Below are 20,312 nucleotides of genomic sequence, written 5' to 3'. Positions count from 1 at the left end.
TAATTGGGTTTCAGTCGGTCACTGAAGAAGCCCACGTAGAAAGTTTCCATTCGATATGTCCTTGAGCGTCTCTCCTGCGGTCCAACGGTGCGGAAGAAGATCCAACGACTGTGATCATCCTACATAGTGATCGTCATAGTCTATCGATAGAAAGGGGAAGGGGAAGGGGAAGGGGAAGGGAGCTGGCGGAAGCAAAGTGTTTTTACTCACAGCTCCCCTACTCTGCAGCAGCAAAGTGTTTTTACTCAGAAAACACCAGACAGAGAAGGAAGAAGATGTTGTTTCAGGTCGGAGGCCAAGGGGACTCGCCCCACCTTCGATACGAGAGAGCTTGAGATTTGACAGGAGCCGTCGGGTGTTTGCTTTGTAATACGGGTAATATTTCACCCGTTTCTACGCATGAGCTCGTTTAAAACACTCACCGTAAGATTGATCTCAACGGCTCACAATTGTACAGCACCTAGCCAGCACCCAAAACACAGGTTTTGCTTCCCCCTTTGCCGATATGCAATTTCTGTGGCAGAATCGATTGGATTGCGCAGCAAAAGCCAAGCTAACACTGGGAAGTCAAATCGTTTCTAGTTTACTCTCAGTCTCCCGATCCAAGGCTCTCGCTTGGGTACGCTCCTTCTCGCTCCGTTGTTTTGTCGGTTGAGTATGTGCACACCAAGTGTTCGATTAAATGTCTGTGTGAGGTTAGGTCACTCTTATACCATGTACCCTTTTGAAAAACAATGTAAAGTTTTGAAAGTTGGTGTCTTTGTTCGCTTGTGGGGTTGCTTGTTGTTTGATTGCATATGAAAAAGTTTTGATCTTTATTTGTATATATAGATGGCTTTCTAGTGGTATATCATATCCCAGTAAAAATCAAGTAGTTAGTACTTCACTTAAGCACTGCATACAAGTATCCTAAAGAGACATCTGGATCACTCATCTCTGCAATTCTTATTCTTTAGTTTTCTTTCCTTTCCATGGGTATTTGATATAAGTTTCGATTCATGAATTTACGATCATTAAGAATAATGTTTAGGTACAGATATAGGAACTGTTTTCAGTTGTTTGTTCGGAAATTCAGTTGCATATCTTCTGGCTCGATAGTCTTTTACAGCTCTCCCTCGGCAATGTTTGTGTATGGCTTATTGTTCTCTGTGATTTGTTGTTCTGTTGGGATTGATTGTTTTTCTCTTTATTATGCAGATTGGAGATAACAATGGCAGGAGTGATACAAAAGTTCGTTACTGCGTCAATGTTTATGTGGATAATTCCCGTTGCAATATTATATGCGTTCAACAATAATTTGCTTCCCGGTAAGGATATTGTGTCAAGTACTGCAGCTTTTGTCATTTTCATAGTACTGCATCTTGTTTGAGGTCCCTCATAGAGTTATTCTAACAAAAACTTGCACTAGTTATGCTGGGTTTTTCTTCTTAGTGCTATATTACCATACAGTTATCTACGTAAGTATTCTTTTCGATAATGTTTGTGTGCTTACCCATATTTGTTCTAAATAAGCAGACCATTTCTAGTTCGCATTTTGTATTTAAGTCTCGGTCAAGTCTTCTAATTCGTGCTTCCAAATTCCAACTAATGGTCTCACATGAAAAATTGTCATTAGGATCTATATTGTTTATGCGAATTGCATAATTTGATACGGTGAATGGGATTTATAAGAATGAAGATGGCATCCTATCGTCGAATTTGGGAAGGGGGCTACTAATTTCTTTTGTTAAAGTTTCTTCCCTAGGTTTTCCTTTTTGGTTCTCTGAAAAAGGTTGTTATTCATTTGAAACAGGTGTAAGCAAAATGTCTCCCTACTCACTCACATTGTTGAGTGGATTCCTTGCTGTTATATCTGTCAACGTTGTTATCGCATTTTACATATATATGGCAATGAAAGAACCTTCGGACAAACACAAGCCTGATCCTGCATTTCTTGCTGAAGCCGAAGCTAGTGTAAGCAAATTAAAAGGCGACGCTGATTCTTCCCAATCCTCCAAGAAAGAAGGGTAGGATATGTGCTGTTCTGCGTTTCAACGGTTGGAAGAACGAGTTCTGAAGTTTGTATGCGGCTGTCTGCAGTCCGTTTGATACATGTCCGCTAGTTTTCGTTTTCTGTCGGATGCTTTTGAACCTGAGATGATATCATGCTTGCAATCACAAGCTTCTTTCTGGTTGTACTTTTACTTGCCAGAGCTTGATGAAATCACGACACAATTAGTCAACATTAAGAAAAAAAGTGCGAATTTCTTTTTCGAAGGGCAGAAAAGTTATGAGTCAAAATGTCACAGTAAATTTTTTATGTAACCGTCACATCGTTAGTTGGTGTTATGTTATGACACGTGGATTAGTAAAACAACTTGAACGGGTCAATTATTGGATTGGGGCTCAACTCGGGTCAACACCAATTGGAAAAGCCCAAATCCGATTTACCATTACAACTCTCGGTAAATAAAAAATTTAAAAAAAAAATTGTAAACACGCTATAAATACAAATACATGAAATTCAACAAACCACAAATCACAGCAAGAGAAATAAAAACCCCAAAACAAAAACCCAAATACCAAAACCAAAGGCTCGCACAGACAGAGAGAGAGAGAGTGAGAGAGAGAGAGGGAGAGAAGGGAGAAGAACCAGAGGAAGAAGAAGAGCCGCAGAAGGAGGGCAAAGGCGGTAGAAGGGCAGTATGGGAAAGAAGAAGAAGAGAGTGGCGTCGAAGGTGTGGTGCTACTACTGCGATAGAGAATTCGACGATGAGAAGATACTGGTGCAGCACCAGAAAGCCAAGCACTTCAAGTGCCATGTCTGCCATAAGAAGCTCTCCACCGCCGGCGGCATGGCCATTCACGTCCTCCAGGTCCACAAAGAAAGCGTCACCAAGTATGGCTTTCTATACCTTTCCCCCAATTGCCAAAACCCTAATTTTTATGCTTTCTTTCTCGATGAATTTGTTCTATGATATTGATCACCTGTTATAGAAAGTTATGATCTTTATTGTTTTTATTCTGTTGTAAATGGATTTGGGTCTAAATGGAAATTTCATCGCTCAAAAAAATCTAAATTTGGTCAGTTGGGTGTGATTTTGTAATGTGGGCTCGGCAGTTTTGGACAATTTTTTAGCTGGAAAGATAGTTTGGGATTATATCTTTTTGTTAGCCGCATAGATGCAACTTAATGGTCAATGGAATTGATAGGCTGCGACGGTCTCTTAGACTTTCGAGCAAATTTGGGTTGTAGGTGTTAATAATTTTGGTAGCTTGAAGTGGATTAAGTGCAAAAGTGCGGGACTTTGGAAGATTTTGTGAGTGCTTGTAATTTTAGTAGAACTGGGAATCCAGGAAACAATGGGTCTGTTAATATAAATTCTGTTCTCTTTTGTTGGGATATACTGTAATATGAACTTGTTTACGTAAGGGGCCTGCTTGATAATAAGAGAGCACCTGAAACCTCAGGAGGATAATCGATTGTGTTGACTTCGTACTCATGACTGTAAGATGATTTTTATGCCCATAGGTTATTTTGTAATGGATGCCACTATACACTGATGATGAACTTAATATTTTTCTACTGTATTATTACCAAAAGTAACTTTCAGTTTATGTCTAAGAACAAAACATATTCAAAATCCCCAGTTCAATTGTTCTAGCTGGGACATAAGAACATTGTCATAGATGGTTGTTGATGCTAATTGTTTGTGATTAAAGTTGAACTACTTCACTTGATCTTTTAAATGAGCTATTACAGAGTATGGTTGAAGTATGTCCATTATATTTTAGCTGTGGCTCAAAATAATTCCTTTTCATGAATTTAAATTTGCTGATAGTCAAACTGGCAAAAAATGTATTTTACAGGGTTCCCAATGCGAAGGATGGCAGGGAGTCAACGGATATTGAAATTTATGGGATGCAAGGAATCCCACCTGACGTCTTGGCTGCACATTATGGAGAGGAAGGTAAAAGGATCCTTACTGGTTTTGATGTTTATCCAGACAATTTTGATATATTATCTTCATGTTATGTTATCATCGTTGGTATTTGGTGATGTGTGAACTTTTAGTCATTTTCAAATTCAACTAGTTTATGCCATGGTTTGGTTTGACTCGCATTAAATTGTGACCTGGATGTGATGATACGTTCAAGTATGCATAGATGGACCCATCTATTTTGGACTTCCTTGAATAATATAATGTATTGAATTAGACATTCTATTAGAATGTTCATAGCAGTATCCATGTAATATACTTATTATATTTTGTCCATGTAACAGTTTTTCAAATTCTCTTGTGTTCATGGTTGAACTAAGTTATGCTTATGTACTCTTGCAAATATACATTCATATGGATTTGGATGTCCTAATCTCTGCATACGAATTCTGCATAAAATGTTTTTTCATGGAATATTGACTGTGCAATCCATTTGAAAGTGTTGTCTCATTTGAGCTAAAGACTAATAAAAAAAAAAAAAAAAAAAAAGTGTACTATACCTATCATTTTGAGTAGTTTATGGCGTTAATCATATATATTAAGTTTATTTTCTAAATATCTCAATTTATGTGCAGAGGAAGACGGTCCATCAAAAGTAGCTAAGGTAAACATCCCAACAACCCAGTTTGTTGGTGGTATGGTGCCAGGTTCGATGGGGGTTGCATATCCTCCCCAACCACCTTTGGGTGCAATGCGGCCAATGTATGTTTTTAGTCAGGTTTCTTGCATATCCTCTGCAACCGGCTTTGTGAAATTTTGAAATTATGTCACTGCTGTACATCATGATTAGCATTTACTTAAATAACTTATCTGTTTGTTTCTTTTGGTTTTGTTTGCACCAGGTACAATTCTGCAGTTCCGGTGACTCCGAATGCTTGGCAAGTTCCACCTCGTCCCCAGCCATGGTATCCACAGCCTCCAGCAGTCTCAGTACCTGCTTCCTCATTGGGTTATGTGCAGCAGCCCTTGTTTCCTGTGCACAATGGGAGACCACCTCTACCATCAACAACCACCCCTGGACTTCTGCCTCCACATATAGCCCCTCCTGGCCTTCCTACATCCATGCCTCCTGTTCCTGTATCACAACCCCTATTTCCTGTTGTTGGTATAAATAATGTACCAACACAAAGTTCTCCCTTTTCTGCTCCCATGCTTTCAACAAGTATTCCTTTAAATTCTCCAGCTGAAGTTAAAGGACCAACGGATGCTTATCAAGGTACTAAAACTTTCCAAACAAGTAGTTATCTAAGCGTTTCAGTTTTGATTTCTTATTGTTGATTTTTTTTTTTTTTTTTTTTTTTAAATGCTCCTTTGTGTGCATGATAGCAGTATGGTGTCAGAGTTGTCTTCTTGCTTTTAAGTTCGACCTATATTTCATGTCTGATCAAATAAGTAGTAGATACTTCAGCTTTTCTTTTGTTTTTTTTTATATTCTAGTTGCCTTCTGAGATTCTTATAGAGAGTTCTGTTTTGGTGAACTTCAAATTTGGATATGCTAGCAATGGCTAGTTTTCCCTTGTAGGCTTAGTGTTTGATTTATTACCAAGGCATCTTTTATGTTCCTTGATATGCACCCAATTAATCCTGTAATTGTTTTTATCTAAACTTAGCTAGTAATTGTTCTGGTATGCTAAGCCTTACGTATTTTCCCGTTGCAATAAAGAATACCTACCACATTGCTAAATTCTCCATGTTGATGCCTTTGGATTGTTGATTTCATACGAGCAAGGCTTGTCAATCTGATATTTCCTTTGCATTTAATTGCTACAGGTGTTAATTCACACTCTTATGCATCTGGTCCAAACACTGGTGGTCCATCAATTGGACCACCCCCTGTTATTGCAAACAAAGTTCCTGCTCCCCAGCCAGCTGCTAATGAGGTGTATCTAGTTTGGGATGATGAAGCTATGTCCATGGTAAGTCGTTCTTAATTTCCCAAATGTTTGTTAGGTTTCCACTTTGCTAGGCTTGCTGGTTCTTACTAACTTGTTTTATGTTTTCTGGTTCGGACTGATTGCTAACTTGTTAAATGGGTTAATTTGATTTGCAGGAGGAAAGAAGAATGTCCTTAGTGAAGTATCAGGTTCATGATGAAACTAGCCAGGTAAGTCATACTACCTCTTTAACTTACGGGGTTGCATTGCTCTAACCAGCTAGGTAGGCTTTATGTTCTGTCTTTTCAGACTGGGTTGTTTACCAATTGTTTCCTGATTAGAGAGGTATTTGTGTACTGTATGAGTTTGAACTTTTTCTATTGAAAACAAACAAATTAAGAAAGAACATGTGAACCTTTTAATCATCCATCTTTCTGCTTTCCAACCCAATTGGTTGATGGGCATGCTGTTTTGTTTATACTGCCATTCTCCGGTTTCCACGCAACTGCATCAAAAGATTCAAGTAGGTATTTACATTATTTTTGCTGTTAGTTAGTATTTACAATTTTGACAAGCTTGCTGCAATGGGATCAAGGATTCTCCTACCTAGCATCGTACTCAGTTAAGTACGGAATGTATATATTTGCTCTTTTAAAATTTGGATTTATCTGTTGTTCACTCTCCCCATGCTTTCTTTTGCGGTTTTGGGGTTCGAGTGAAACAATGTTGAGACCAATAAATTTTTTTTATAATTGTAGCAACGTTATTTTATCGTTGAACAGTGAAACCAGACTTGGCCCAGGTCAGATTCTTTCATAAAGTTTGGCATCTCCGGTTAGATCATAGGACCAGTTTACTTATCTGGCTTTAACCAAATGATTGTGCCCACAGTCCCTCTCTGATGATCTCATTGTGGTTTTGTTTTTCAGATGAGTTCAATCGATGCAGCCATAGACAGAAGGATTTTGGAGAGCAGGCTTGCTGGTCGAATGGCATTTTAGATCAAATAGCAGCAATGGGACGATGATGACAATGTATGCGCCTTCGGAATCTCATGATGAAGTGTGGACCTCGGAACTTCATGCTGATGCACGCTTCATGTCCGGCAAAGTTTATATGAAGTGAAAGGCGGTTTACCAGACTACTAACCAGTCATAGATTCGTGTTTGTATTCTTTGCAAGAGCGTGAAGTAGAAGAGCAAATTTTTAAGTGTTAATGTAATTTTTTTCATTCTTCTCCGGTACTTCGACAGTTCTCTTCGGTTTATTTATAGATGACGAAGTTATTATATGGCTTTTAATATTTCCAGTGCTTTGACAATATTTTCTTGGACGGAATTTTTAATCCAACTCGCACTCTTGCTCGCGGGCTTTCTGTTTTTATTTCGAAGATGTTTGGTTTTGACTTCTATATGTCGTCACAATGGTGATACTTCTGTGAAAATTCAATTGATTTAGTGTGAACGTTAAACCGAATCTCTATTCAGACGAACGATTCTGATCATACGGTTGCATTGCATGATAAATGTACGTGCATTTCTCAAATTATTTCCTCTCAACTTATTTTGTCTCTCAATTGTTTTGGTGTCAAAGACGTGCATGAATTCAAGAATTCTGCCTTTATTCACGTAAATTTATAAAAGTGGTGTTATTCATATTCATTTTTATCTCATGCAGTCATTTGAATTTGTGGCCGTCGGATAAAAAAAATTAAAGATTAATGAATAAAAATAAACAGAAAAGTATGTGAATAACACTACCCATCGGTAATGGAGTAAGGGGTGTGCTATCTACACACCTCATTTTACTTCTCACACCCCTTGATAATTTATGTCTGTTGATTTTCTTCAATTCATCTGATCCGACGGCCGAAAATTAAAAAGGTGTGTGAGAAGTAAAATAAGGTGTCCTCATGGAGTAAAAGTAAAAGAGAATATAAGTTTTTATGGGGTACATTTTGAATTTGCCCCAAAATATTTATATATTCAGAATCACTCAAAAAAGGAGTGATCGTCTACAGAGAGACTAGACAAGGCTCTAGGCTAAAACCCCTAAAACCTCAGATCTCACCCGCGCGCACACCCTCTTTGTGTCTGTCACTTGACACTCGGTATCAGCAGCTGAGATGAAAGCATTGAGAGTTCTGAGAACCCTCTCTTCAAAACCCAGCAAAACCCCTTTAAACCCAGCCTCCTTCTTCCACCGGTTTTACGCAGCTCAGCCGCAAGAGGACGATTCTGGCCACAACCCATCTTTCTCAGACTCCGAAAATGGTTCAGACTCGGTTTTCGACAGTACCCATTACGCCATACCATCCATTGGTTCGGATTCTAAGCCCGAAACCCCTAGGAAGCCGACTTGGGACAACAAGTACCGATCAAAAGCTAATAAATTGATTGGGGTGGACACCCCCAAGGAAAAATTGAGGCGTTTGGAGGAAGAGGAGGAGCAAAAGAGCAGAGTGCTCGCTAAGGCGCTTCTCGAGGCGGCTTTGCAGCGCGCAGATGATGAGGAATCAGGGGAGGAGGAGGAAATGGTGAAGGAAGAGGACCAAAAGGCGCTGTCTGTTGGGATAATTGGTGCCCCGAATGCCGGAAAGTCTGCTCTGACTAATTACATGGTTTGTTCTTTTGGATCTTATTGTTTAAAGATGTTTAATTTAATGGGGGTTTTGATGAATTGTTGAGCATGGGGTTGGTGAAGTCAATGATTGTATTGAGTGTTGTTTATGGTTTTATATAATTGTTTCATTCGAAGGGATTTTGGTAAAGTTTTGTGTTATGTATTCTTTCATTTGCTTAATCGACTGTGGTTTAATATTTCGTGGCAAATAGGGTTCGTCTATGTTGCTCAGGATTATGTTTGTACTGACCATGGATATGGCACAATCTGCCTAATTTCACCGAAAGTGATATCAGTATCTGTTTCATGCTCACTGCACTTTGGTCAGATAGATATCAAATAGTTGTTGAGGCCAAAACATGCTTGAGCTTTTTAATGTGTCTGAAGTTGTCCCGATAAAAAAAAAATTCTTTGGAGGGAAAGAAATGAAAAAGCTTGCGAGAATTCTCTATTTGAGATATGTATTGGCTTTGGAGATTATACTTTGTTCTTAAACTTGAATCTTTGCTGTACTTCGTAGGATACAAAATGATTTGTTGTAATATTTTTTACCATATCATGTGATCTAAGCTTTTACTTTACTGGCCTTTGATGTAACCAGAACCTTTATGATGATATATTGTGCAGATTTATCATACGTTCTCTGCATTTCTTATAGGTTGGGACAAAGGTTTCTGCTGTTTCACGGAAGACAAACACCACTACTCATGAAGTATTAGGAGTTATGACAAAAGGAGACACACAAATTGTATGTTTCTTGTTTATAGTTTATAATCAACCTGCTTCTCTGGACTGGGAATGTTTTCTGATTAATTTATTTTATGTCCAAATGAGCTCTGAAAATTATTCACAATCAATATGCAGTTAATTTCTTTATCCCAGTTCTTTATTTATGAAATTATTGCACAAAAAACAATCTGATGAGCTTGCGACACTTACTTTCATCCAGTGATGAGAGTGGTTGATACATGAAGGGTAAAGGTGATGGGTCATCTTTGCATATTATTTTCTCATCAGTTACTTTCATCTAGTGATGTGTAGACATGTTATTATTATGTTTTCTCCTCACTGACTGAAGAGCACAAAAATTGAATCATATGACATTTATTGACTGTCTTCATGTATGCCTGTGCAGTGTTTCTTTGATACTCCAGGTCTTACATTAAGCAACAAGGGATGTCCTTACAAGGATTTTAAGGTTCGAGTAGAAAGTGCTTGGAGCTCAGTTACTTTATACGATGTGCTCATAGTTATATTCGACGTCCATAGGCATCTTACCAGGTTAGTAATCCATTCCATTTGATATCCTGTACCATATTATGCATGAAACAAACATAAGCATCAGAGCTAGACATATATGGCAGGTGGATTCCATTTGGGCAAATGTTTATCGCTTTTGATAATCGTGCAATTTTTTTTTTTTTTAAATTTCAGCCATTATCCTCATTCCCTGCCTTGTTGGGGAAACACATAGTTATTGCTTGTTTCCTGTTTGACTTCTTGTACATTATCACTCAAGTTTATTATCATTTTGTTGATCGGCTTGCTCTATATGCCATCACCCCCCCCTTTTTCTAAATTTCGTCCCTGTTTCAGTATTTTTGGTCCCTAATCACCTAGTTCTTTGTATTTCCATTTATATAGGCCTGATGTAAGGGTTATTGGATTGATCAAGCGTATGGGAGCACTACCACACCCAGTACAAAAGAGAATTTTATGTATGAACAAGGTTGATTTAGTTGAGAAGAAGAAAGACTTGTTAAAGGTTGCTGAGGAATTCAAAGATCTTCCTGGTTATGAAAGGTGGATTTTACTTGTTCAAAATCAAAGATGGTGTGTTTTCTCTTTTTGACCACGGACCTTAAGAGTATATCTAACCATCTGTTTCTTTCTTAACCGTGTAGGCATTTCATGATTTCTGGTCTGAAGGGCTCCGGAGTGAAAGATCTTACTCAATATTTGATGGATCAGGCATGTGAGCTTTTTAGTATTGTCATCATTGTGATAGTTTCCTCTGACATTTACCTGTCAAAAATATTCTGTTACGAAGGCCTTTTTTAGATGTATTTTTCGGTTGGAAAGAGTTTTTCAAGATATGCCTGGTTTACATGAATCTGATTATCTTTCTAGCCAATGTTACTGCTGTCCACTATATCCTCAGTTCTTCAGTGGTTTTTTTATGTATAGGCTGTTAAACGATCTTGGGATGAAGATCCATTGATCATGACTGAGGAAGTTATGAAGAATATATCATTAGAAGTTGTCCGAGAAAGATTGTTAGACCATGTGCATCAGGTAGATCTTCAGTTTCTGTTTCGAAGTACTTTGAGGCTATCATTTCTGTCTGGTTATATTTTCATTCCCAAGGTCTGAATTAATAAGCAATTTGAGAATCTTCAATAATGGCAACTTGTGCTTGTTTTAGGAAATCCCATACACTATTGAACACCGGTTGATGGACTGGAAGGAGTTGCGAGATGGCTCTCTTCGGATTGAACAGCATCTTATCACGAACAAATTAAGTCAACGCAAGATCCTTGTAGGAAAGAAGGGCAATAAAATAGGGTAAATACTGAAGTCCTAGCGTATTGGAATCACTTTGCTTTTAACACGAGCCAATTTGAATTGAATACATGCTTCTGAAACAGGAGAATTGGCATGGAAGCTAATGAGGAGCTACGGTCCATCTTCAAGAGGGATGTCCATCTCATTCTCCAGGTTAGACTTAAATGATACATTGGAAAATCGAGTTGAATGTCAAGAAGGGATACGATCCATCAGGAGATGTATTTGTAAGGTCAGACTTACGACAAGTTTAGTGAATGGAGCTGAATGTAAAAAGTCGCGACATTTTGATCCAACCCTATTTTGAAGTGTATACAAAGGAAGTACCATCAACTTTATGAAGGCCATCCAGAGTTGTAGCTTTGAGTGGCAGAAATGTATCAGCTTTAGTTTGGGGATGGAGGCGGGTGACGAATAACTGGAAGACTCCAACTTGGCAGGCAAACACATTAGTCCCGAAATTTTGAGAATGTACAATAGCAAGTCTTTTGATATGAAATCTTTCCTCTTTATATACTAACAATTTTTTTCCTTATATATCCATCTTTGTACTTTGCTTGTGGAATTGTAAAATTCAACATGTGTAAAAGGAGTACAGGAATTGATTTGTACGCTCCGCACCCTCCATGCTTGTTTGTACGGAAATGGAGTCTCTGCCCTGGACTCTTGGCATTGTTTCACTTTCATTTGAACCGCGTATTGCAAAGTCACGAGTTTAGGGTTTAAAGAACCATGTATCTCCTTGTGAATATCTCATTCATCGCGTATATGTATTATGTCCCATTCCCGTATATGTATTATGTCCCCATTCCCAGGTAATAGTGGAAGAATACCTAGTAAGGGCTGACTGTCAGTTTTTATACTCAACAAATCATTCGTTTCATCGTTCGAAATCTTGTTGATCAATTTGATTACAGTTGAAGCAGCTGCTTAAGAACGGAAAAAATATGATAGATCTCGGAAACGGCACAAACTTCATCCTAGTGGTAATCCCAAGCAGGAAAGAGAAGCTTTAAAACATTCCCCTTTTACCTAAAGTGGTATTTTTCTTTATTTATAAATGAAAGGCCTTAACTTCGACTTTCAGAAATTGTGAGTCTGATACTTCGTTATTTTAATCGGTCTATTGGGTGGTTTAGCTGAAATTCCCCGGACCCTAGTGTAAATATCGGTTGCAATAAAAAATAATAATAAGAAGAGAAAAAAAACACTTGGCTTCAATCTTGTAGTTAATTCCAGGAAATATTACTACATTTATCACAATAGTTATGCAGACTATCTCCTCATTTCATACACTAGGTAGAAGAGACTGACAAAATACATAGCAGATTACTTCAAACTATAACAAGTAGCTCCTTTTACTAGATTAGACCAAACCTACCAACTCCCACATCACAACCGCTGCTTTTCCTACGGCTACATACTAAGATCACATGCATTGCAACTTGAACCCTCCTAAGCACTGAAAGCCTGGAACGGAATTGTAGTCAGCTGATCAAGCAGCCCAGTGACCGGCGTAGCGAGCCGGGGTTCATAAGCAAAGCCATGCAAGTCCCCATCAACCCCTGCATGAACATAAGGGCACGGAGGAATCCACTGCCACCTCTTCCTGCACATATCGAACAGCAACGCCTTGTCCGAACCCAGAATCATGATGGTGATGAACTCTCCATGTCCAACACACTGGAACCCACTCCCATTCTCCAGGTCAGCAAATTGCACATAGAGCTGCTGAGGCATCCTATCAATCTCAACCCAAGTTGTTCCACAAGCCTGCAACCCCCAAATCCTCAAGCTTTTCGGCACGTTGAGCTTGCTCTTCTCAACTGCAGCAACCAAAAGCAGCTTCCCCCTGCTCTCCACCAAGCTTGGAGACCTCAGGAACCTTCTCATGGGGGCCTGAATCTTCCACCAATTGTTTGCTGACACATCATAGGCTAAGACGCTGAAAGGGCTGTAGTTCATGCAGTAGAATCTTCCTTGAACATTAACCATTTGACCTGATTCGAAACTGCAGAGCCTTGGGAGGGAAGAATTGATTCCCCACAGCGAAAAAAACCCGCCTGCGTCGATATGGAAGCTCTCGGCAGTCAAGTTTTTCACAGCGTATGGAGAGATCAAGTCGTCTCCAGCAAGAGTTACATCAATGGATGTGGGGCTGACACTCAACCCTATGGAAGGGAAGAGTCTTGATCTTAGTGTTGGAGGCAACTGAGACACAGTACCAACAATTGGGTTGCATAGAATGAGAGTCTTCGGGCCAGCCTCGTCTGAAACCCAACAGATTAAACCGCCGGAAGATGAAGCAGGGGAAAGGCCGGAGGGAAGCAAAGCGAACGAAAGGCGGTACCATGCAATTTCATAAGGATCAAAAAGATAGCCTTCACAATTAGTATCACCCCTGTTGCTGTCACCATTGCTTCCTCCATTGTTGTTGTTCCTGTATATGTAGCTTCCATTGAGGCTCTTGTTCTTGAAGAAGAGGAACCAATGACGGCGCGGAGACACTTCGAGGTAGAGTTGGAGAAAGGTGTTGGAGAACAAGAGGGCATACCACCTCTTGCAGACACATCGAGCGCGAAAAAAGGCCGGCGGTGGGAGAAAGGCGATGACACGGTCGACGAGCCGGTGGGGGAGCTTGCTCCATATCCTAGCATCCATCCATGGATTAGGACATGATGTGTCGATGTTTTCAGCAATGACACCACCAAGTGCACTAGTAGTAGTAGTGAAGGTGTAGGAGAAGGGAAATGTGAGAGAAGGATGAAAAGCTTCCATTTTTGTGTAGGATGACAAGGGCTTATAAGTAAAATATGCCTCTAAATTTAGTACGTGTTGAGTGGAACGAAAGCAAAGAAATTGGAGGGAATTGAAGAGTGCTAATTTGGGAAATATGTGCTTACATGCAAGCTTGCTTTTTTCACAAGCAGTGCGAATTTTGTTTTGGAAGATGTGAACATAAAACTGGAAAATCTCTCAGGTGGGTTTTGGAGAAGGCATGGGTTTCTACTGGGAGAAGAAGAAAGAACTGAAAGAGAGACAGCTGATGGCAGTCACCTGAAGGGTGGTTTGTTGTTAACTTTCATGGGATTGGAGTGAAGGGTTTGAAGGCTAGGAGAAAGGAGCTGAAACTTCACTTCATATATAGAAGAAAACTTTGGGGATATAACTTTTTTTTAGAAAAATGATATATGCACTTTTTTCTTTCTTTTTTTGCACATCTCTACATATTTTTATTCTTTGATTATCTTTTATTTTATTTTATTTATGGACGAAAAATAAAGAGAGATGCATATACAAAGAAAATGAATGTGTGAAAATCGTAAAAAGGTAGTGCCCAAAATAGCTCTAAAGGAACTTGCGTTTGTTTTGGATGGTCTCTCTAATGTGTGCTGTTTTTATCTTTTGCAAATTGGTTTCTTTTGTATTCCTTTTCCTGAGCGGTGATTCTGATGGATGCATCAGTCAATTTGGTGTTGTTTTGTCAAAGCCGAGGTTCCTGAGACATGTGCAATTTTTCGAGAGAGAGAGAGAGAGAGAGAGAGAGAGAGAGAGAGAGAGAGAGAGAGAGAGAGAGAGAGAGAGGAACAGTGCAAGGCAACAGAAGTTGGAACCTTAGGCCATCTCCAACCGAAAGTTGGTCAGATGACTCGTTTTAGCCTTCTGGCCTTCGAAGAAATTAATATTTTAATGAACAATACAGGATCATATTTGCCTCCATCTCCAACCGAGGGCCAAAGGGCCATAGGGCCAAACATAATTTATTATTTAAAAACTACAACTTAAATTCTAATCCAACGGCTAAGTGACGTCAGCTAGCCGTTGGATTTGAATTTTTTTTTGCTATAAATAAGGTGGATATTGGGCTATAATTCACACAACTTTGAATTCAATCTATTTCAATTCAATCTCTTTCAATTCAAGTTTGCAATGAATTCCAACTTTGGATCCTCTTTGGATTCCAACTAGGGGTCCTCATCCAATTCCAAATTGGAAGAAAAATGGGCGCAAATAAGACGAGAAGATGATGAGTCTGATGAAGAAGTTCAAGTAAGGCGCAACAAACAAAACAGAGCAGCAGTCATGCACTACAAGAAAACATGGAATAGGTGACGAATTGTTCAGAGAGTCACGCATGACTAGTTTTTTAGGTATGAAATTTGAGAACACTTAGGTGACAATAAATACGTTACATATTCTAGAATGGAGTGACGAAAATCATAAGCGTCAATTACAATTATTTTATATCTTTTAAGATGAAAAAGTGGTGACACAAATTTTTTGAAGTCCTTACTAAAGTCTATGGCCAGGAACAATGGCGGCCTAACGAAGTATGATATGTGAGGAATTGCAAAAGGGTCACATATGTGTATTCTTAGTGACGAAAGTGATTCATCACTTTTCAATAGTAAATAAATAAAAAAAGATAAAAGAAACATAGTAAAGTATTAAACAAATTTGAGAAAGCCCATCTAAATTCTAAACCGTTCTCTTTCACTTTCACTTTCTCTATCTCTCAGACTTCTCCCATTTCTCATCGCTGTGACCCAAGCCAACCGACGCATCTCTTAATCTTCTTATTTCTCTATTGCGACATTATTGGGATCTTCTAAGCCAAATGCTCAAACCCTCTCTCATCTATTCGCTGTTTATCACACTCCACAACCAAAAACCATAGAGACCAATTCAACCAACAAGCCAAACCCACACCCTGTCGCGTCTCAACCTTCTTCCAGTTTCTTGTGCCACCACCGAAAACCCAAGAACCATAGAAACCCTTTCCACCAACTAAATAAATCTATGCCAAATTTCTCCACGCCTACGAGACCACTATGTGGCCAAATGGTTAACGAATTCAATTTTTATCATTCTTTTTAACTTAGGGTTTTGGATTTGCAGGTAATTGCCTCCAAATTGAGCACGCCAGCAGCCCCTCGACCTCTTCATCCATCTTTCAAGGACTCTAATTGGGTAAAATTTGGTTTTTAATTTTTAGATTTATATATATATATCCCTGGCTTTTTCTATTTGTTTTTGGAACTTGCAGGTTTACATTCACAAATTTACAAACAAAAAAACTGAAGGAAGGAACATTAATCAATAACTTTAGCAAAGAAACTTGTAAGAATTTCTTCTTTTTTCTTGCTACATTTTGTTTTCTTGTGAGATTATATGTATTTGTCCCTGGCTATTTTATTCAGGGTAATCGTTGGGGATTATTCAAATGATTTATTTGCACATATGGAGGCTTTAATAAGTTGTTTTATTTGGTATTTCTATTTCAATTTTTTGTTTGTTATGAACTTGCAAGTTGGTATTTTTTTTTTGTTGGGCTTATTGGTTTTACATGGTGATTGAAGGTAAAAAATTTTGAGTTGGTGATACCATTTATTGAAAAGGAAAGTTGTTTGATTTGGCTTTGAATTGCTCTTAAATTTGAACCATAATTCTTTTAAGTGCTCTGCATTTGAAAAGATTGAAAATGGTCTCTTGGGCAAGCAAAATGATTTCCCCCATCATAGATGATTTTCTTTCTGCTAATTATTAGTGGCAATGTCTTTTCTGTTTATTGGTGTTATTATTTGGAGTCCTAGAAAACCATGAAAAACTATATAAAGAAGGATTTAAGAAACACATATATTTCTCATATATATATTTTCAGCTGCTCAATTCTTATTAGATGATATGGGGTGACTAATGCTGCATATGGTTGATGTTGCATATGAATATTAGACGATATGGGGTAACTGATGCTGCCATATTTTATGTTTCCTCTTTCCATGAGATTCTTTATTAAGTCTAATCCCTTAATTTGAGGAAGATTGACATCTAGATGACTTCTTGTGATTGTGTTGTTTGCAGGTTGGTCATGTTTTTTGACAAGGGTAGTTCTCTTGCTTGTGTTTTTAAACCAAGATGTTGTCGGTATAGGTTTTATACTCTACAAGTTTTGGGGTTGTTCTGCTTTCAGTATTTTCATCTTAATCTCACTTTATCAACATACTTGGTAACTTAAGTGATAGCCACAACTTCCAGAACTCACCTTTTGAAGGATATTGAATTTGGAAAACTAATATGTTATTCACCTTTTTTTTTCTATACTAAGTTAGATTTTGGTCTTATTGTTTTTTAGGAATGGTGTTGGAGTTGGAGTTGGATTTTTATTAAATTTTGGCAAATCTTCATATTCTTGCAATCGCAGATTGGTTTAGAAGTTTAATTATAATTTAAGAAGTTTTTTTGTTAATTTTATCTTTTGTTAGTAGATTATCTAGTCCTGACATTTGGAGTCTTGATAACTTACTAACTAGGCTATGATAAATTAGTGAAATCAAATACGCAAAAGGAAAATGAGGATATGATAGCACAACTGAAGGATTGCAAGCCAAGGGTGGACCAACAACATCTCCAGAGGTAGTGACATCAATTTAGCCTTCATTAGTAGTGATATCAATTTGATCTTTATAAAAGTTGAATGTTTTAAAATTACAGTGAATAAGTAGTCTATGGTATGAAACTAGATATGTTTTTCTTGTTAATTAATGGCCCTTTAATGTAGGATGTTTTCAAGCAAAATTCATATAATTGTAAGAAACAAAAGTATTACCACAAGGGAGGGGCAAAACCATTTCATCCAACATGCAAGGAAGGCTTGCAAGGTAATTAAATTAAAGTACATATAAAACTCATTGTGTAATTTAGGTAGGCTCGTCTGTTATGTTTCGTTCTTCTTACTGTTAATTATTCCTTCAATTCTTATTTTCTTCTCTTTTGTTATTCAAATTCTCAATGCACCTGCTATTCTCTAGACACCAATATTTATTTTCTTCTCTTTTATTATGTAAGGATAAGATGAAGAAAAAGAAGGATGAAGTTAAAGGAGAAAGTATTCAAGAAGCACTTGAGGTAGTGATGGTGATCTTTCAAATGACAATGATACATGTGCTGAACTAAAGACCATGACATGGCTGATGACTTATATTATGTATTTTGTTGTTGGTTTCAAATATGCACACAGTATACCTGTTTTGTTACCGACTCAATGCCTTAGAATCTTGTTAGCATCTCAATATGTTTAGAGGTGTTAGGATGCTTATGTTAGCTTTTGAGATATACACTTGGTGTATGTATTGGATATAATCTAACTTATTGATCAATGAAATGTGATTAACTAAAGTATTGCCTCATATTTGTTATGAATTCTAATTCTAGATGATGAAGCAGGGAATATGTGGTAATTGGTTCGTCGCGAATTGTTTCTAATAGGTTTATGATTTTGACACATGTGACACAAATTGCGCCACATGTCAAAGGAATATGTGACGCTTTCAGTCTCACTTATTCTTAGCCATAACATTCTAGGATCAAATTGAGTGACGATAAATTCCTCACTTATACATTTGTTATGTGACAAACTTATAGGTCACTGACTTTTATGTTTTGTGACACTTATTTTGTCACAGTTAAAGTTATTAAGTGACGAATTTGGCATCACAAATACTAAAAATATGTGGCGAATGTAAAATTTGTCACATGAACTATATGTGACACTGTATAGGTGACGAACATAATGACGCTGGATTTTTGTCACATATAATCAAATATGACGAATGTCTGTCGCCACCTAAGCTATGTTTTCTTGTAGTGATGGCTGCAGCCATGGTGTGTCAGCTAACTGAGGAACAACCTCAATGGGGTGGCTCTGTTGCTGGTCACTCTTACAAACCACAAAACAGGGGAATGATGAATGCCAATCTGATGAATAACTACTTCAACCCTAACTCGGTGTACACAGAAGAGGATTTCAGACTTCGCTTCCAAATAAGGCATCATGTCTTCGAGCGTTTACTTCATGATGTCCAGTTGGTCAATCCATACTTTCGACAGAAGCGAGACAGAGCAGATCGCCCTGGTTTCTCACCTCATCAGAAGGTTATTGTTGCACTCCGAATGATGGCTTATGGCTTTGGAAGTTATAGAAAAAAAGAGAATTTAAAAAATATACGAAACAAATTTTGTAAAATAGAAGTTATAGGAAAAAAATATATAATTTAGAAAAAATATAAAACAAATTTTGTAAAATAGAAGTTATAGAAAAAAAATAGAAGTTATAGGAAAAAAATTGTGTAAAAAAAAATTCAAAAATAACGACTAGCTGACGTCAGCTAGCCGTTACATTTGAAATTTGGCCTAGAATTCCTATCGGATATAACCGACAAGAATATTAAATATATTTCTATCGGTTATATCCGACATGAATGCTAGAATTTCTGGCCCAGCCCGGGGTTGGCTGGCTGGCTGGATTGGGCCAACCGGTTGGCCCTTTCAGATTCTATGGGGCCCACGAGCCCTCTGGCCTATCCCTCGGTTGGAGACGGTTGTCTAGCTATTTTCAGCTCTCTGGTCCTCTGGACCCTTCGATTGGAGAAGACCTTAGCATTAAAACTAATCATTGTTCACAACAAGATTCTAAAAGACGCTAGGCACCAGTCGGGCGGTGGGCTGGAGCCTAGAGCCTAGGCGGTTAGGTGAGGTCTAAGCGGGCGCCTAAGCGAACTAAGCGGATTTAAGTAAATCCATTATATTTCGTGTAAATAAGTGTCTGTTTATACTTAAAATATATATGATTTCATCATAAACTACAAAATAGAATGACATAATGTATTATGAAGTATTGGAACATAATGAAAACATGGGGAACAAATATATAGTGTGTCCGCATTTAAGTATTCAACAAGTCTCTTACAATTTATTGAAAAAAAAAATTAAATGCAAAGTGAAAGTTATTTATTTTCTTTCTAAGTGAGTCGCAACCTATGCAGGTCTGGGCGGGCTAGGCAGTCTAGGCGGGCGCCTCAACTGGTTTAGGCACCCTTTCTTAATTTTCAAACGCCTAATCATTAATCGGAGCGGTGACTAGCCGTCTAACCCCTAGGTGGGGCCTAGGCGGGAATTTTTAGAACAGTGAATGCAACCAATCTAGGAGTCTAGAACCTTTAGCTAGACCCGAATCCACCAAAATGATAGATTCAACTCCCTTCCTAAACCATAGACCTCGAACATACAATCTAGGAGTCTAGAACCTTTACCTAGACCCGGGTTAAAGGGAAAAGTGCACACATGCAGGAGAGATTTTTCAGTGTGACCGACATACAAAGTGGTACACCACGTGTCACTTTACAAATGGTAGGATTTGTGTGTTAAAAAGTTAATAACTTAAAAAACAAAATTTCCCACCACTTATATAAAAACACATGGTGTACCACTCGTG

At 38.1% G+C, this 20,312-nt stretch overlaps 4 protein-coding genes and 1 long non-coding RNA gene across 7 annotated transcripts; 4 read left to right on the top strand and 1 right to left on the bottom strand.

The window, feature by feature from the left end:
• Positions 1–216: 216 nt before the first annotated feature.
• On the top strand, positions 217–2,183 carry LOC126623285 (uncharacterized). 2 transcript variants are annotated; one of them, XM_050292124.1, is made up of 3 exons: positions 217–695; positions 1,198–1,307; positions 1,793–2,183. In XM_050292124.1, the coding sequence occupies exons 1-3, from the start codon at positions 658–660 to the stop codon at positions 2,008–2,010; spliced, it is 366 nt and encodes a 121-aa protein (XP_050148081.1). In that variant the 5' UTR covers positions 217–657; the 3' UTR covers positions 2,011–2,183. The 2 variants fall into 2 exon arrangements, with proteins under 2 accessions (XP_050148081.1, XP_050148082.1); XM_050292125.1 differs by having other exon boundaries at positions 236–619.
• A 322-nt stretch (positions 2,184–2,505) lies between these two features.
• LOC126623284 (protein SUPPRESSOR OF FRI 4-like) lies at positions 2,506–7,157 on the top strand. Its single transcript, XM_050292123.1, has 7 exons — positions 2,506–2,878; positions 3,850–3,950; positions 4,556–4,682; positions 4,823–5,196; positions 5,751–5,896; positions 6,031–6,084; positions 6,784–7,157. The coding sequence occupies exons 1-7, from the start codon at positions 2,685–2,687 to the stop codon at positions 6,853–6,855; spliced, it is 1,068 nt and encodes a 355-aa protein (XP_050148080.1). The 5' UTR covers positions 2,506–2,684; the 3' UTR covers positions 6,856–7,157.
• A 724-nt stretch (positions 7,158–7,881) lies between these two features.
• Positions 7,882–11,652, top strand: LOC126620652 (GTP-binding protein ERG-like). The gene is made up of 8 exons (XM_050288868.1): positions 7,882–8,474; positions 9,135–9,224; positions 9,612–9,757; positions 10,121–10,279; positions 10,381–10,447; positions 10,664–10,771; positions 10,902–11,041; positions 11,125–11,652. Exons 1-8 carry the CDS (start codon positions 7,980–7,982, stop codon positions 11,207–11,209), a joined length of 1,290 nt encoding a protein of 429 aa, XP_050144825.1. The 5' UTR covers positions 7,882–7,979; the 3' UTR covers positions 11,210–11,652.
• Positions 11,653–12,252: 600 nt separating this feature from the next.
• On the bottom strand, positions 12,253–14,163 carry LOC126624013 (protein UNUSUAL FLORAL ORGANS-like). The gene has a single exon (XM_050293008.1). The coding sequence runs from the start codon at positions 13,817–13,819 to the stop codon at positions 12,497–12,499; it is 1,323 nt and encodes a 440-aa protein (XP_050148965.1). The 5' UTR covers positions 13,820–14,163; the 3' UTR covers positions 12,253–12,496.
• Positions 14,164–15,540: 1,377 nt separating this feature from the next.
• Positions 15,541–18,197, top strand: LOC126624016 (uncharacterized). Of its 2 annotated transcripts, XR_007623957.1 has the most exons (5): positions 15,541–16,012; positions 16,089–16,162; positions 17,368–17,455; positions 17,601–17,700; positions 17,888–18,197. It is a non-coding gene; the product is annotated as an uncharacterized LOC126624016 (long non-coding RNA). The 2 variants fall into 2 exon arrangements; XR_007623958.1 differs by lacking the exon at positions 17,888–18,197 and having other exon boundaries at positions 17,601–17,743.
• Positions 18,198–20,312: the final 2,115 nt, after the last annotated feature.

This window comes from Malus sylvestris, chromosome 5 (assembly GCF_916048215.2).
Source record: "Malus sylvestris chromosome 5, drMalSylv7.2, whole genome shotgun sequence".
NCBI lineage: Eukaryota > Viridiplantae > Streptophyta > Magnoliopsida > Rosales > Rosaceae > Malus > Malus sylvestris.
The sequence above is the reverse complement of the archived record's forward strand: the minus strand, read 5'-3'. Positions and strand labels throughout refer to the sequence as shown.